At 41.2% G+C, this 16,624-nt stretch overlaps 1 protein-coding gene and 1 pseudogene across 3 annotated transcripts in view; one reads left to right on the top strand and one right to left on the bottom strand.

The window, feature by feature from the left end:
* The window catches only part of LOC105489060 (HAUS augmin like complex subunit 6), a 51,091-nt gene that overhangs the window by 22,277 nt on the left and 12,190 nt on the right, over positions 1 to 16,624 (top strand). For all 3 annotated transcript variants that reach the window (XR_011612625.1, XM_071077840.1, XM_011753689.3), the window contains 3 exons: positions 2,676 to 2,802; positions 4,363 to 4,465; positions 11,469 to 11,550. Coding sequence is in view for 2 of the 3 variants with exons in the window: in XM_071077840.1 (XP_070933941.1) it covers positions 2,676 to 2,802; positions 4,363 to 4,465; positions 11,469 to 11,550 (312 nt within the window). In the remaining variant the exon portion in view is untranslated. The remainder of the gene's footprint in view (positions 1 to 2,675; positions 2,803 to 4,362; positions 4,466 to 11,468; positions 11,551 to 16,624) is intronic.
* Positions 7,134 to 7,233, bottom strand: LOC112427932 (U6 spliceosomal RNA; annotated as a pseudogene).

Genomic DNA, 16,624 nt, shown 5'->3' with positions numbered 1-16,624 from the left:
AAACCTTACATAATCAACTCTTGGAGATACATGTGAAGCAGAAAGGAAAAGGAAAATTAGTGGGATGAATGATTTGCCCTGAATGATAATTTTTTTATGAAATAATTTTAGCTTTTCTGTAGTTTTCCTTTTGTTGGGTCTAATTATAAAACTGGGCCTTAGAAAAGGTTTTTTTTTTTGAGATGGAGTTTCGCCCTTGTTGCCCAGGCTAGAGTGCAATGGTGCGATCTTGGCTCACTGCAACCCCTGCCTCCTGGGTTCAAGTGATTCTCCTGACTTAGCCTCTCGAGTAGCTAGGATTACAGGCATGTGCCGCCACACCTTACTAATTTTGTATTTTTAGTAGAGATGGGTTTTCTCCATGTTGGTCAGGCTGGTATCGAACTCCTGACCTCAGGTGATCCACCCGCCTCGGCCTTCCAAAGTTCTGGTACTATAGGTGTGAGCCACCAAGCTCGGCCTCTTTTTTTGAGACAGTCTTGCTCTGTTGCCCAGGCTGGAGTGCAATGGCATGATCTCCCCTGACTGCAACCTCCATCTCCCGGGTTCACACGATTCTCCTGCCTCAGCCTCCCGAGTAGCTGAGAATACAGGCACGTGCCATCATGCCTGGCTAATTTTTGTATTTGTAGTAGGATGGGGTTTCACCATGTTGGCCAGGCTGGTCTCGAACTCCTGACCTTAGGTGATCGGCCTGCCTCAGCCACTTGAACAGTTTTTTAATTGAGCAGAAAGAATAGAAAGTATGGTATGCTTATAGGAATGGACAGAGAGTGGGAGTGAAAGTCCTACTCAAGTTTAGAGCAAGGAAGAAATTCTATTTTAAAAATAAATGGAGTAGCTGGGTGTGGTGGCTCACACTTGTAATCCCAGCACTTTGGGAGGCTTGAGGTAGGTGGATCACCTCAGGTCAGAAGTTCAAGACCATTCTGGCCAACATAGGGAAACCTTGTCTCTACCAAAAAGACAAAAATTAGCCAGGCATTTGCCTGTAATCCAGCTACTTAGGAGGCTGAGACAGGAGAATCACTTGAACCTGAGAGGCGGAGGTTGCAGTGAGCTGACATTGCGCCACTGCACTCCAGCCTGCGTGAGAGAGTGAGACTCCATCTCAAAAAAAAAAAAGAATAAATAAAATAGAGTAATAGATATATTATTGCTTTTTTTTTTTTTTTTTCTTTTGAGATGGCATTTCCCTCTTTTTGCCTAGGCTAGAGCGCAATAGCATGATTTCGGCTTACTGCAACCTCTGCCTCCTGATTTCAAGTGATTCTCCTGCTTCAGCTTGCTGAGTAGCTGGGATTACAGGGGCACGCCTCCGCGTCCGGCCAATTTTGTATTATTATTATTATTATTATTGTTTTTCAGTAGAGATAGGGTTTCACCATGTTAGTCAGGCTGGTCTCAAACTCCTGACCTCACGTGATCCACCCGCCTCGGCCTCCCAGAGTCTGGGATTACAGGTGTGAGGCACCGTATGCGGCCTCTTTCTGATTTTTTTTTTTTTTAACTTTTTTAAAAACTATTTATTTATTTTTTTATTTATATATATTTTTTGAGACAGAGTTTTACTCTTGTCTCCCAGGCTGGAGTGCATGGAGTGCAATGGCATGATCTTGGCTCACTGCAACCTCTGCCTCCTGGGTTCAAGTGATTCTCCTGCCTCAGCCTCCTTAGTAGCTGGAATTACAGGCACCCACTCCTACGCGTGGCTGATTTTTTTTTTTTTTTTTTTTTGAGACGGAGTCTCGCTCTGTTGCCCAGGCTGGAGTGCAGTGGCACGATCTCAGCTCACTACAAGCTCCGCCTCCCGGGTTCACGCCATTCTCCTGCCTCAGCCTCCCAAGTAGCTGGGACTACAGGCGCCCGCCAACTCGCCCGGCTAGTTTTTTTGTATTTTTTAGTAGAGACGGGGTTTCACCGTGTTAGCCAGGATGGTCTCGATCTCCTGACCTCGTGATCCGCCCGTCTCGGCCTCCCAAAGTGCTGGGATTACAGGCTTGAGCCACCGCGCCCGGCCGATTTTTTTTTTTGTTTTGTTTTTTGTTTTTTTGAGACGGAGTCTCGCTCTGTTGCCCAGGCTGGAGTGCAGTGGCCTGATCTCAGCTCACTGCAAGCTCCGCCTCCCGGGTTCACGCCATTCTCCTGCCTCAGCCTCCCAAGTAGCTGGGACTACAGGCACCCGCCACCACACCCTGCTAGCTTTTTGTATTTTTATAGAGACAGGGTTTCACCATGCTAGCCAGGATGGTCTCGATCTCCTGACCTCGTGATCCACCTGCCTCAGCCTCCCAAAGTGCTGGGATTACAGGCGTGAGCCACCGCGCCCAGCCTGTGTGGCTGATTTTTGTATTTTTCGTAGAGACGAGGTTTCACCACATTGGCTGGGCTGATCTTGAACTCCTGGCCTCAGGTGATCCGCCCGCCTTGGCCTCCCAAAGTGCTGGGATTACAGGCATGAGACACTGCTCCCTGCCTTCTTTATGGTCATAAAAAGAGAAAGGTATTTTAGGTTCTGAATATTCACCTGTGAGAAGTTTAATTTTTATGTGGTATATTGATTGAACTTTCAGTTCCATTTCCTTCCACTTCAACTATTGTTATTTTCTTAAATTTGACTCAGTGCTTTTTTTGTATCTTCATATTTTGAATAAAGTTTTTTTATGCTGTTATAGGTATAGGATAAAAGATGATCTCACAACTATAAGACAATCTGTTGTTGAAAAGCAAGGAGAATGGCATAAAAAGTGGAAAGAATTTCTTGGTTTGTCTCCTTTCAGTCTAATTAAAGGTTGGACTCCAGTAAGTAATGTTGACTTGCCCCTGTTCTCCCCGCCCCACTTTTTTTTTTTTTGAGACAGTGTCTTGCTCTGTTGCCCAGGCTGGAGTAGAGTGGCATGATCATAGCTGGCTGGACTACAGTGGCACAATCATAGCTGGCTGGAGTACAGTGGCACGATCATAGCTGGCTGGAGTACAGTGGCACGATCATAGCTGGCTGGACTACAGTGGCACGATCATAGCTGGCTAGAGTACAGTGGCATGATCATAGCTTGTTGTAACCTTGAACTTCCGGGTTCAAGCAATCCTCCCACCTCAGCCTTCTGAGTAGCTGGGACTACAGGTGTGCACCACCAAGCCTGGCTAAGTTTTTCTTTAATTTTATAGATAGGGTCTCCCTGCATTGCCAAGGCTGGTCTCAAACTCCTAGACTCAAGTGATCTTCCTGCCTCGGCCTCCCCAAAGTACTGGGATTACAGGTGTGAGCCACTGCACTCAGCCAATTTGCCCTTTGGAGAATAGTTTAATAAATGGCAATTTGTGAATTTATTGTGTTATGAATGACCTAGAAATGTTGTATGTATGTCATCTTTGCATTTGAGTCTAAAGTTTCTATGTTATGGTTTCTGTAATTTTTCTAAATATATATATAATATAATATCCATAAGTTGCTGTTGTCATTTACAGTTAATATTTTTAGATTTGAAGGATTGTATTAAAAGGAAAACAATTATTATTATTATTATTTTTTGAGACGGAGTCTTGCTCTGTTGCCGAGGCTGGAGTGCAGTGGCACGATCTCAGCTCACTGCAACCTCTGCCTCCCAGGTTCAAGTGGTTCTGCTGCCTCAGCCTCCCAAGTAGCTGGGGCTAAAGGTGCCTGCCACCATGCTCGGCTAATTTTTTTATTTTCAGTAGAGATGGGGTTTCACCATGTTGGTCAGGCTGGTCTTGAATACCTGACTTCACGTGATCCACCCACCTCTGCCTCCTAAAGTGCTGGGATTACAGGCGTGAGCCACTGTGCCCAGCCAGAAAGCAAGACTCCTCTTGATGTGAAGTACTGTGATATTTGAGAAATTCAAGGACTAAGTAATCCCCCTTGCTCCTAATGTTGTACTTTGCTTTAAAAATAGTTATAGGGCTGGGCATGGTGGCTCACACATGTCATCCCATTGTTTTGGGAGGCTGAGGCAGGAGGATCATTTGAGGCCAGGAATTGGAGACCAGCCTGGACAACATAGTGAGACCCCTTCTCTACTAAGAAAAACCCCCAAAACTGGGTGTTGTGGTATGTCCTTGTAGGCTTAGCTACTCAAGAGGCTGAGGTGGGAGGACTGCTTAAGCCCAGGAGTTTGAGGCTGCAGTGAGCTATGATAATGTCATTGCACTTTAGCTTGGACGAGGGAGTGAGACCCTGTCTTTAAGAAAAATAAACAAATAAAAATAGTTATCTGATACATGCTTGGTAATTCTGTCTTTCTTAGGGAGAAAATAATCTATTCATAGATTAACTCAGCATTGTTATTGTAGTAGTTAGCAAATATGTTTACTTCAAAATTGTGAATTTTCTGTTTTAAGTCTGTAGATCTTTTACCACCAATGTCTCCCCTTTCATTTGATCCTGCCTCAGAAGAAGTATATGCAAAGAGTATTCTTTGTCAGTATCCTGCTTCACTTCCAGGTTGGTTATTTATTTGTTTTTCTCTTTGAAACCTCCTTTCTGTCATTCTTTTTCATTATTATAATAGTTCTTTATATTTCTTGTCTTTTTCCTCCATTTTTTTTTATTGTGGTGAAATGCATGTAACCTAAGATTCACAGTTTCAGTTATTGCAAAGTATACAGCTCAGTGGCATTTAGTACATTTACAGTGTTGTGCAGTCATCATCACTATCTAGTTTCTGAACTTTATCTTTGATTTTTTTTGAGACAGGGTCTCACTCTGTTGCCCAAGCTGGAGTGCAGTGGCACAATCTCAGCTCACTGTAGCCTTGACTACCTCAGGCTCAAGTGATCCTCCTACCTCAGCCTCTCACATAGCTGGGACTGGAGGTGTGCGCCACCACACCTGGCTAATTTTTGTAATTTTTTTTTTGTAGAAATGGGATTTCACTGTATTGCCCAGGCTGGTCTTGAACTCCTGGGCTCAAATGATTGACCTGTCTCGGCCTCCCAAAGTGCTGGGATTACAGGTGTGATCCACTGAGCCCCAGCAGCCAGAATATTTTCATCATCTCAAAAAAACCCTCTAACCCATTAACCAGTCACTTCCATTTTCCCCGCTAGTCCCTGGCAGCCAGTAATATACTTGTTTTTTTTTTTTTTTTCTGAGATGGAGTCTTGCTCTGTTGCCCAGGCTGGAATGCAGTGGTGCAATCTCAGCTCACTGCAACCTCCATCTTGGGTTCAAGCAATTAATGCTCTTGCCTCAGCATCCTGAGTAGCTGGTATCACAGGTAGGTGCCACCACATCTGGCTAATTTTTTTTTTTTTAATTTTTGGTAGAGACGGGGTTTTACCATGTTGGTCGGGCTGGTTTTGAGCTCTTGACCTAAAATGATCTGCCCGTCTTGGCCTACCAAAGTGCTGGGATTATAGGTGTGAGCCACTGCGCCCAGCCCATTAATGTACTTCTTATCTCTATGGATTTGCCTGTTCTGGATATTTCATATAAATGAAGTCATATAATATGAGGCCTTTTGTTTCTGGCTTCTTTCACTTGCATTGTTTTTAACTTTGCACAATGTTTTCTTGAACTGATTCCAAGCAATTCTCCTTCCTTGGCCTCCCGAAATGCTGGGATTATAGGTGTGAGGCACCACATGTACAGTATTTTCAAGTTTTTTACATCTTGTAGCATGTATCAGCCTTCAGTTTTTAAAAATCAGATTCGTTGAGTTATAATTCATATATCATACAGTTCACTCATTGAAAATGTATGATTTCTTGGTTTTTGCTAAATTCACAAATATGTGCAACCATCATCACAATTGTAAACATTTTCATCACCTGAAAAAGAAACCTCATACCCTTTAGCTATTAACCTCCAATCCCCCTTCACTTCTCCAGTTCAAAGCAATTACGAAGATATTTTCTGTCTCCAGATTTCCCTGTTCTGGATTTTCATATGGATGGAATCATATCATATATAGACTTTTGTGACTGGCTTCTTTCACTTAGCATAGCGTTTTCAAAGTTCATCTAAGTTGTAGCATGTATCAGTCAGTATTGCATTCCTTTTTTATGAATATATGCCATTGTATGCCTCTACCACATTTTGTTTATCCATTCGTCTGTTGATGGACATTTGGGTTGTTTTCACCTTTTGGCTATTATGAGTAATGCTTCTCTAAACATTCTGTACAGGTTTTTTGTGGAAGCTCACAATTTTTTTTTAACATGAAAGAAGAGTACAATAATTAACCTGTGTTAATTAGCACATGTGTACAAGACAATTAGGTTCAGTAAATAGAGGATAGATAAGGAATGAATGAATAAAAAACAAATTATACAGCCAAATTGGAGCAGGTAATAGTTGTAGGCTGTAGTTCACTCAGGCGAAAGGTCATGACAGCAGTTAGCACAGGACTCAATCACTGGGATAGGTAAATGGTTTGAGAGTCAGGTGTATTTGGGGAGGACACTGGTTGGGAAAGATTATAGACCAGAGAGCAAGGCTCAGTTTAGGTGCGACCATGAGAGAAGACATAGAAAAGTCTGCATGGGGCTGTGCATAGTGGCTCACACCAATAATCCCAGCACTTTGGGAAGCTGAGGGTGGAAGATTGCTTAAGCCCAGGAGTTCGAGACCAGCTTGGACAACATAGTGAGACCCAGTCTCTACAAAAAATGAAAAATTAGCCAGGCATGGTGGTGTGTGTCTGTAGTCCTAGCTATTTAGGAGGCTGAGGTAGGAGGATCATTTGAGCCCAGAAGTTCAAGGCACAATGAGCTATTACTGCTCCACTGCACAATGCTCTAGCCTGGACAACAGAGTAAGACCCTCTCTCTCTCTTTCTCTTTTTCTTAAGTTTTTTTGTTTTTTTTGAGACAGAATCTCACTCTGTTGTCCAGGTTGGAGTGCCGTGGTGTGATCTCGGCTCACTGCAACCTTCGCCTCCCGGGTTCAAGCAATTCTCCTGCCTCAGCCTCCCCAGTAGCTGGGATTACAGGCACACGCCGCCACGCCCAGCTAATTTTTTGTATTTTAGTAGAGATCAGGTTTCACCGTTTTGCCCAGGCTGGTCTCAAACTCCTGAGCTCAGGCAATCTGCCTGCCTAGACTCCCAAAGTGCTGGGATTACAGGTGTGAGCCACCGCACCTGGCCCTTTTTCTTAAATTTTAAATTAAAATTTTTTTTAAAATTAAAAATTAGTGTTATCCATTCTCAGGGGCCATGTTAATCTCTGTATTGTTCCAATTTTAATATATGTGCAGCTGAAGTGAGCATGAGACCCTGTCTCTTAAAAAAAATAAAAGGCTGCATGGTTTGATAAATGAAGAGGAGCTTCAGATAGAGCATTCTGGTTCCATGGTGGCTGTGGACAGTCCTTAATTATGGTAGAATTCTTTTGATAGCTCTTGGCTTCGTTTTTAACTCTTTTATTTTTATTTTTTATTTTTGAATTATTTCTCTCTCTTTTTTTTTTTTCAAATCCACTAGTCAACAGAGCTCTTGGCATTGTGTTGTGTTTTCATTTCAGTTGGGAAAGGGCTTTTGCACTCTCACCAGGGTTAGTTTACCCCTTCGAATCTATGAAATTCTCATGTCCATTTGGAGGTTTCTCTACTTGCCTTTACACTGAGGGAAAATGTGTCCATTTAGGAAGTCCAGTTGGAAGTGGTACTCTGGGGAGTCCCCTCCTTTTTTTTCTCCTAGTATAGAACCTTGATCTGAGCTGGGCTACTTAAACATTATATTTTTTGTGGTAAAACAACCATTTCTGCCTTCCTGTACCTTTCATATTGCATCTTACTTAATTTACTTTAAAAATGTTTTTTAAAATTATATTTCAGCATATTGAAAAGTACAGAGAATAATATTATAAATACTTGTTTATTAAACACCTTTTTGGCAAAGGTTTGCAATATTCACTTTAGGTTTTTTAAAATGTACATATATAGTTAATCCTTAGATATCCACCTTTCTTCACCTTCCTTACTGATTTCACAGAGGTAATCACTATTCTGAATCTAATCTTTAGTCTGATGTATGTTTATAAAATAAATTTGTTACCTATGTATAGACCTATAAATAATATGTAATATTGTTCTTCCTCTTTTTTAAAGTTTATAAATGAAATTTTAAAAATTATCTTCCAAAAGATTCTTTGTTAATGTTTGTACTTTTCGTTTTTTTGTTTTGTTTTGTTTTTTGAGACGGAGTCTTGCTTTGTCGCCCAGGCTGGAGTGCAGTGGCACCATCTTGGCTCACTGCAAGCTCCGCCTCCTGGGTTCACATCATTCTCCTGCCTCAGCCTCCGAGTAGCTGGGACTACAGGCGCCCGCCATCTCGCCCGGCTAATTTTTTGTATTTTTAGTAGAGACGGGGTTTCACCGTGTTAGCCAGGATGGTCTCGATTTCCTGACCTCGTGATCCGCCCGCCTTGGCCTCCCAAAGTGTTGGGATTACAGGCGTGAGCCACCGCGCCCGGCTAATGTTTGTACTTTTCAAACCAGGATCCAGAGAGGGTTAGTTCATTACATGTGATTGTTTTATTCTTAGTAACTTTTATTCTAGAATAATGCCTGTCTTTTTTTAATGACATTGATAAAAATTGTTTTTAACAATTACTGTGTTTAAATTGAGCAACATGATTGGTGACATTTTTGGTCTATTCTTTTGTTCTCCTTTTGAGAAGTGTATGTCAAAGTATATGCTTAGTTCTTGAACTCTGAATAGTAAAATTCTCAGTCTTTTTGTGAAAATGTCTTCATTTTCACTAATTTTTGAATGATAGTTTAGTTGGATATAGAATTCTAGATTGATTGGCACTTATTTCTCTTTGAGACTTCGATGATATGATCTCATTGTTTTCTGTTGTTTTTGAGGCTATTTGCTGTTGGTCTAATTGTCATTCATTTGTAGTTAGTTAATTTTTTTTTTTTTTTTGAGACAGTCTTTATTACCCAGGCTCGAGTGTAGTGGCATGATCTCAGCTCACTGCAACCTCTGCCTCCCAGGTTCAAGCAATTCTCCTGCCTAAGCTTCCCGTGTAGCTGGGATTCCTGGCATGTGCCATCACATCCAGCTAATTTTTGTATTTTTAGTAGAGACGGGGTTTCACCATGTTGAGCCACTGACCTCAAGTGATCTGCATGCCTTGGCCTCCCAAAGTGCTGAGATTATAGGCGTGAGTCATCGTACCTGGCCCATTTGTAGTTAGTTAATTTTTCTTTTCTTTTTTTTTTTTTTTTGGAGAGGGAGTTTCACTGTTGTTGCCCAGGCTGGAGTGCAATGGCATGATCTCCACTCACTGCAACCTCTCCCTTCTGGGTTCAAGCTCTTCCCCTAGCTCAGGCTTCCAAGTAACTGGGATTACAGGCATGTGCCACCATGCCCAGCTGACTTTTGTAGTTTTAGTAGAGACGGGGTTTCACCATGTTGGCCAGGCTGGTCTCGAACTCCTGACCTTAGGTGATCCTCCCGCCTTGGCCTCCCAAAGCGCTGGGATTACAGGCATGAGTCACTGGGCTCGGCCCATTTATAGTTAGTTAATTTTTGATTTCTGGTTGCTTTTAAGATTTTTCTTTGGCTGGGCGTGGTGGCTCACGCCTGTAATCCCAGCACTTTGGGAGGCTGAGGCAGGAGGATTGCTTGAGCCTAGGAGATCAACCTGGGCAATATAGTGAGACACTGTCTCTACAGAAAAAACACAAAAAATTAGCTGGGCATGGTGTCACGCACCTGTGGCCCCAGTTACTTGGGAGGCTGAAGTGGGAGGATCACTTGAGCCCAGTTAATCGAGGCTGTAGTGAGTCATGATTGTGCTACTGCACACAGCCTGGGTGACAAAGCAAGAACTTGTCTCAAAAAAAAAAAAAAAAAAAAAAAAAGAGAAAAAAAGAAAATATTCTTCTTTTGTATTACGCAGGTTCATTAGGATATATCTAAATGTAGTTTTGTTTTATTTAGCCTATTTGGGATTTGTGTGTGCTTATTTATTCTGAAAGCTCGTATCTTCAGTTTTAGAAACTTATTCACCAATATCTCTTTTTTTTTTTTTTTTTTTTTTTTTTTTTTTGAGACGGAGTCTCGCTCTGTCCCCCAGGCTGGAGTGCAGTGGCCAGATCTCAGCTCACTGCAAGCTCCGCCTCCCAGGTTCCCGCCATTCTCCTGCCTCAGCCTCCCGAGTAGCTGGGACCACAGGCGCCGCCACCTCGCCCGGCTAATTTTTTGTGTTTTTAGTAGAGACGGGGTTTCGCCGTGTTAGCCAGGATGGTCTCGATCTCCTGACCTTGTGATCCTCCCGTCTCGGCCTCCCAAAGTGCTGGGATTACAGGCTTGAGCCACCGCGCCCGGCCAATATCTCTTAAAATATTACTTTATGTCTTATTCTTTTGATCCTTTCCTTCTGAAACTCGTATTGTTGGGACTTCTGATTCTGTCTTTCGTATCTTTTAACTTCTCATTCATATTTACAACTTTTTTGTATCTCATGGCTTCATTCTAGGTATTTTCTTTAGATCGCTCCTATAACTCACTGATTATCTTTTAGTTATGTTTAATTTGCTTTTTGACCTGTCTGTCTAGTATTTAGTAGTCATAGATATATACTTTTTACCTCTCTAATCCTTACTTACTTCTTTTCTGTAACTGCCTGGTTTTCATGTTGTCATCTTCTTTCATTATGGCTTCTGTTCCACTTTGGACACATACAACTGGGAAAAGCCTTTCAGAAGGTAACATGTTGAAAGAGGTCAAGCCCTTGGAATATCAGATCTTCTGTAATCCAGCCATGGCTTTCTTCATCAGTCTTATTTCCCACCATGCTTCCACTGGATGTATCCTGTGCTCCATCATAGTAGCTTGTACCTCGTTCCCTCAGTACCTTCATGCCTTCTTCCCACTCCGCAGTCTGGGCTGGATGTCTCTCCTCTGCCTCCTTAAACTCTGTATATACTTCTGTCATAATACTGTAGAAGTATAACAACACTTGACACATCACTATCCTTTCCTAGACTGACTCTTCGGAGGCAACCTCTCCATCTTTCATTTCTTTCTCCCATTGTTGGTATGGTAGTAGCATGTGGGTATGGTAGTAGCATGTAGCTATTCAGTCATACGTTGAAGAATAATTATGTAGGTTGACTGATATCATAAATGTGCATTGAAATATGCTAAGACTGTAACTTTTTGGCCTTGCTGGCTTTTGTGATAATCTCATGATCTGTGTATGTAAACATGAAGCATGTAACACTGGGGAATTATGGATTCTTACTCTTTGAGAAACTTGTTTTAGTATTAGTCATCATTTCTTTTATAAAAGCTAGATATTCTCTATTACTTTTCTGCTCATCACTTTACACTTATCAATTGAATAATTATCTTTTCCTATTAGTGTTCGTGTTTTGGTTTTTCTGTTTTCTTCTGTTTAGAAGTTGTTCTAGAATTTCAAGGGATCCTTGAATGTTAGAATGTACAAACCTAATTAAAGAGTAATCAATTTTTAATTTTCTTTAGATACACATAAGCAACATAACCAAGAAAATGGTTGCAGAGGAGACAGTAATACCTTGGGAGCTCTACATGATCTAGCCAACAGGTAAAACAAATTTGATTTTCTTTTGTTAAACATTTAAAAAAACTCTTATTTTATAAAAAATAGAGATGGGACTCAGAGATGAAGCCAGCTGGACTTCTGGGTTGGATGGGGACTTGGAGAACTTTTCTGTCTTACAAGAGGATTGTAAAAATGCACCAGTCACTGGATGTAGTAGCTCACTCCTGTAATCCTAGCACTTTGGGAGGCTGAGGTGGGAAGATTGCTTGAGCCCAGGAGTTCTAGACCAGTCCAGGCATAGCAAGACCTTGTCTGTTCTAAAAGGAAAAACAAAAGGTGTGGTCTTTCTGGGTTGCAGAGGCTAGTCTTTAACTCTTGGCCTCAAGTGATCCTCCTGCCTGGGCCTCCCAAAGTGCTGGGATTATGGTCATTACCCCCCATGCCTGACCCAAATTTGATTTTTATATTATTTTTTTCTATATTAATTTTGTTCCCATCTTAAAACAGTTTCCAATCTTACTTACTCTGGGATAGTGCGTAATTTTGCCCCCCCCACCCCCTTTTTTTTTTGAAACGGAGTCTTGCTCTCGTCTCCTAGGCTGGAGTGCAATGGCGCGATCTTGGCCCACTGCAACCTCCCTGCCTCCTGGGTTCAAACGGTTCTCCTCCTGGGTTCAAGCTACCTCCTGAGTAGCTGGATTACAGGTGCCTGCCAGCACGCCCAGCTAAGTTTTGTATTTTTAGTCGAGATGGGGTTTCACCATGTTGGCCAGGCTGGTCTCGAACTCCTGATCTCAGGTGATCTGCCTGCCTTGGCCTCCCAAGGTGCTGTGATTACAGATGTGAGCCACAGCGCCCGGCCAATTTTGCCCTTTTAACTGGACAATATTTTTCTACCATAGACCCACATTTTCAGAAAAGATCCAAAATTTATGATAATGGGTATTTTTTCCGCTTCTATTCTTTATCTAAATATTGGGTTTCATGGGGATTATTTGGAAATTATCTAATGCAAATTTGGGAGTTTTTGCCTTTTTATGTATGTGAACTTTTTTGAAACTACTCTAAGTTCAAGTGTTTGGGGGCCTTTGAGATCATCTTGTCCAGATAGTTTTCAGACTATATCCTATAGTGCCATTTGGTGCTGTGGATGAATGTAATGTAACCTGTGGCTGGTCCAACCTTTTCCTACGTTAGCCTGGGCAACTTGCTCTTTTATATATTTTATACATTGGGGTGTTTGGTAAACTATTTGGTAAGAAGAGTTCCATGCTTAAAAAAAAAATTGGAAAACTTCTGATTTACTGTAACTACCAGATTTAACATATGAAAAAACCAAATTTTGTTCTAACTTCCTTCAGTAATATTCCTATTTTCTTTATTGCCTTTTTTTTTTTTCTCTATTATCCCATTTTGGACTGATTACAGATTTTATGAGCAAAAAATCTGTGAACTAAATGTTTGTAATCCGATTGGGGAACATATTAGTTCTTTATTGAAATTAAGCATTATTAAGTAGCAATCAAACACGAAGAAACTTTCCTGTATTTGGGTTTTTTTGTTTTATTGTTTTTTTAACCTACATAGGTGTCTTTCATTACAACTTTCCCAAGTAGATGAGGGACAGATGAAAGTAAAATACTTAGGAAAATTATAAAAGAAAATCCTAAATTTTAAATGAATTGAAGCACTCATCATTCTATATGGTCTTAGTGAAAACTGTAACACTAACCAGAGTTAAGCCTTTTTTTTGTGAAATTGAGTTATTGGTAATTGGTTCTGCAGTGATCTAGTTCATAGCAGTCAGGACTAGTTGTGGAAGAACTATGTTTTAGTCTGCCTGGATTTGATGTTAATTTTTTGAGTGCCTAAAGAAAAATAATGAAATCTTCCGTGAGGACCTGGTGTTGAAGAGATAGTAAAGTTACTGGCCTACCCATAGTACACTCATATCAGAATTCTTTTTATGGCAGGCTGGGGGAGGGTATGATTGGTGCTTCCTAAACTCAATTAAGTTTTTGATTTTGTCTTTCCTTGAGAGCAAATTAAATATTTTGATTAAGGTGTTTTGCTGGACTACAGATTGATGGGGATACTAGATTAATACAGATAGCAGATTTTATTCATGAACCCCATTAAACCTCAGAATACTTTTTTTTTTTTGGGCCGGGTGCGGTGGCTCATGCCTGTGATCCCAGCACTTTAGGAGGCTGAGGTGGGTGGCTCACCTGAGGTCAGGAGTTTGAGACCAGCCTGACCAACATGGTGAGACCCCATCTCTACTTAAAATACAAAAATTAGCTGGGTGTGGTGGTGCATGCCTAATCCCAGCTACTTACTTGGGAGGCTGAGACAGGAGAATTGCTTGAACCTGGGTGGCAGAGGTTGTGGTGAGCTGAGGTTGTACCATTGCACTCCAGCCTGGACAACAAGAGTGAAACTCCATCTGAAAAGAAAGAAAAAAAAAAAAAGATTCTTTTTTTGAAGAATTTTGTACCAAGATACTATCAGAATTCTGTAGGAGCCAGAAACTCAATCCCTAATAATTTAGTTCAAATGGAAACTCTTAATATAGGAAAAATAACTTATATTAGATATACTTTGATTTCCATATCTGTCTTCTAAGCTCCTGGATCTTTTAGTTATATTCTGATTATTTTAATTATAGATTTGAGATATTGAAGGGAGGAAGGGGAAGGCTTAGTGGTGAGGGATAAATGGTTAATGGGATATGAAAGATTATTATTGCTAGATAGCGGGACAGAACAGAAGGACTGTGAAAAGCTAAGTTCCTGGGACATGGAAGTAGTCTGCTCAGAATTCTTCACTGTTAAAGGTATATGTAGTTAAATGTTCCATCAGTAATATGTAACGTAGATGGACTGTACTTAATGAAAGAAAAGAATACCTTTTTTGCATGTAGTTCAGCAATTACACTGTTTTATCTGCAATACATCATCTTTTATCAGTAACAATGTAGTTAACTGGGAAATTCATATGTGGATATGATCAATATAACCATTCAACTAAAAAAATGGAAAGAATGTAGTTTTTAGAGTGTTATTAGCCCTATCACATGCAGTTGTCATTCACGGATACCAAAAGATATGTAGTCTTTTCCATAAATCTCATTGCTGGCTTTTTTTTTGTTTGTTTTTTTGAGAAGGGTCTTGCTCTGCTACCCAGGCAGGAGTGCAGTGGTGCAATCACAGCTCACTGCAGCCTTGATCTCCTGGGCTCAAGTGATCCTTACATCTCAGCTAGCCAAGTAGCTAGGAGTGCAGGCATGCGCCTCCATACCCAGCTAATTAATTTTTTTTTTTAGAGATGAAGTCTCACTATGTTGCCTAGGTTGGTCTCAAACTTCTGAGCTCAAGTGATCCTCCCACCCCGGCCTCCCAAAATGCTAGGATTTCAGACGTGAGCCACCTTGCCTGGCTTTCATTTCTGCTTCTGATCAGAGTGAGCTCATGGAGGCTGCATTGTACTTAAAACCAGAATTCAGCAATTGGTGATGCCTTTGCTGTACACTGTGAGCATTAGCTTTCTTTGCAGTGGCTTTTTGTGTCTGTGTGTGTGTGTGTGTGTGTGGGTGGGTGGGTTCCACGATATTTCTAATGGTAATGATGCTGTTGTTCTAGACATCTAACTTCTATGTTTTCTCCTATACTACATTTCAAAGACAAGGAGGGCAGTATGATCTTGCATACCTGCCAGCTAAACATCATTTGTGTTAGAAATTGAGTTCTAGTCTCATATCTTTCTCTTTTTATAGTTTCTATTTTTATTTTTCTCCTAATTATTGATATAACAACAACAGCAAATAAAAATGAGAAATAATTGGTTAAAGTTTTTAAGGAATCACTTGTAACATTTTTCCCCGCCAAGTACTTTTCTAGGCTTTGTATACCACCATATATAAATTTAGCTCTAGCTGGGCATGGTGGCTCATGCCTGTAATCCCAGCACTTTGGGATGCTGAGGCAGGCAGATCACCTGAGGTCAGGAGTTTGAGACCAGCCTGGCCAACAGGGTGAAACCCTGTCTCTACTAAAACTACAAAAATTAGCTGGGTGTGGTGGTCGGCACCTGTAATTCCAGCTACTCAGGAGGCTGGGGCAGGAGAAGTGCTTGAACCCAGGAGATGGAGGTTGCAGTGAGCCAGGATCCCGCCACTGTACTCCAGCGTGGGCGACAAAGTGAAAGTCTGTCTCAAAAAAAACCAAAAAGCTGTAATCGAAGGATGGATACAATCTGAATACAAATTTTAAAATGCAAAATTCTAAAGTACAAAATTTTATTTATTTATTTTTGAGACAGAGTTTTGCTCCTGTTGCCCAGGCTGGAGTGCAATGGCACGATCTCGGCTCACTGCAACTGCCACCTCCTGGGTTCAAGCGATTCTCTTGCTTCGGCCTCCCAAATAGCTGGGATGACAGGCACCCATGACCACACCTGGCTAATTTTTGTATTTTTAGTAGATACGGGGTTTCACCATGTTGGCGAGGCTGGTGGAACTCCTGACCTCAGGTGATCCACCTGCCTCAGCCTCCCAAAGTGCTGGGATTACAGGTGTGAGCCACCACGCCCAGCCCCAAATTTTAAAACATTAACATAGTATAAATGGTTGTGATTTTTTTGGCTGTATGTTTAAATAACATATTTACCAATTTTCATTGATAATAGCTTTGTAATACTGCATTTATTTTTAGATTTGAATTTTCTCTCAATTTTATTTTTTACTACTATAAAAAGTGTGTTCCTCTTTTTTCCTCTATGTTCTTCCCTTAGGATAAATTTCCACAATGGGATCACCGTCTTTTCTTTGTTTTGTTACAGTGTTAGGATTTCATGGGCCTCAATCTTGGCATGGCAAATGGATGAAGTATACAGACTGAGCCAGGGCTGCTTTAAAGTTGTCTTAGATTACGATGTTAGCAGGCTTAATAGCATGTTGCCAGTTCAGAAATGAGAGAGGGGAGGGTACAGAATGTTTCCATTGTTCTCTGCCATAAGAATCATTCAAATGGAAACACTTGTCACCTGTAGAACCCCATTCTCAAGTGGCATTTACTCATCGATTCCATCAGTTCATCAAACAGTTAACATGTATGTG

This window comes from Macaca nemestrina, chromosome 14 (genome assembly GCF_043159975.1).
Source record: "Macaca nemestrina isolate mMacNem1 chromosome 14, mMacNem.hap1, whole genome shotgun sequence".
NCBI classification, from domain to species: Eukaryota; Metazoa; Chordata; class Mammalia; order Primates; family Cercopithecidae; genus Macaca; species Macaca nemestrina.
Note: the sequence above shows the minus strand (reverse complement) of the source record. Positions and strands in the feature narration are given on the sequence as shown.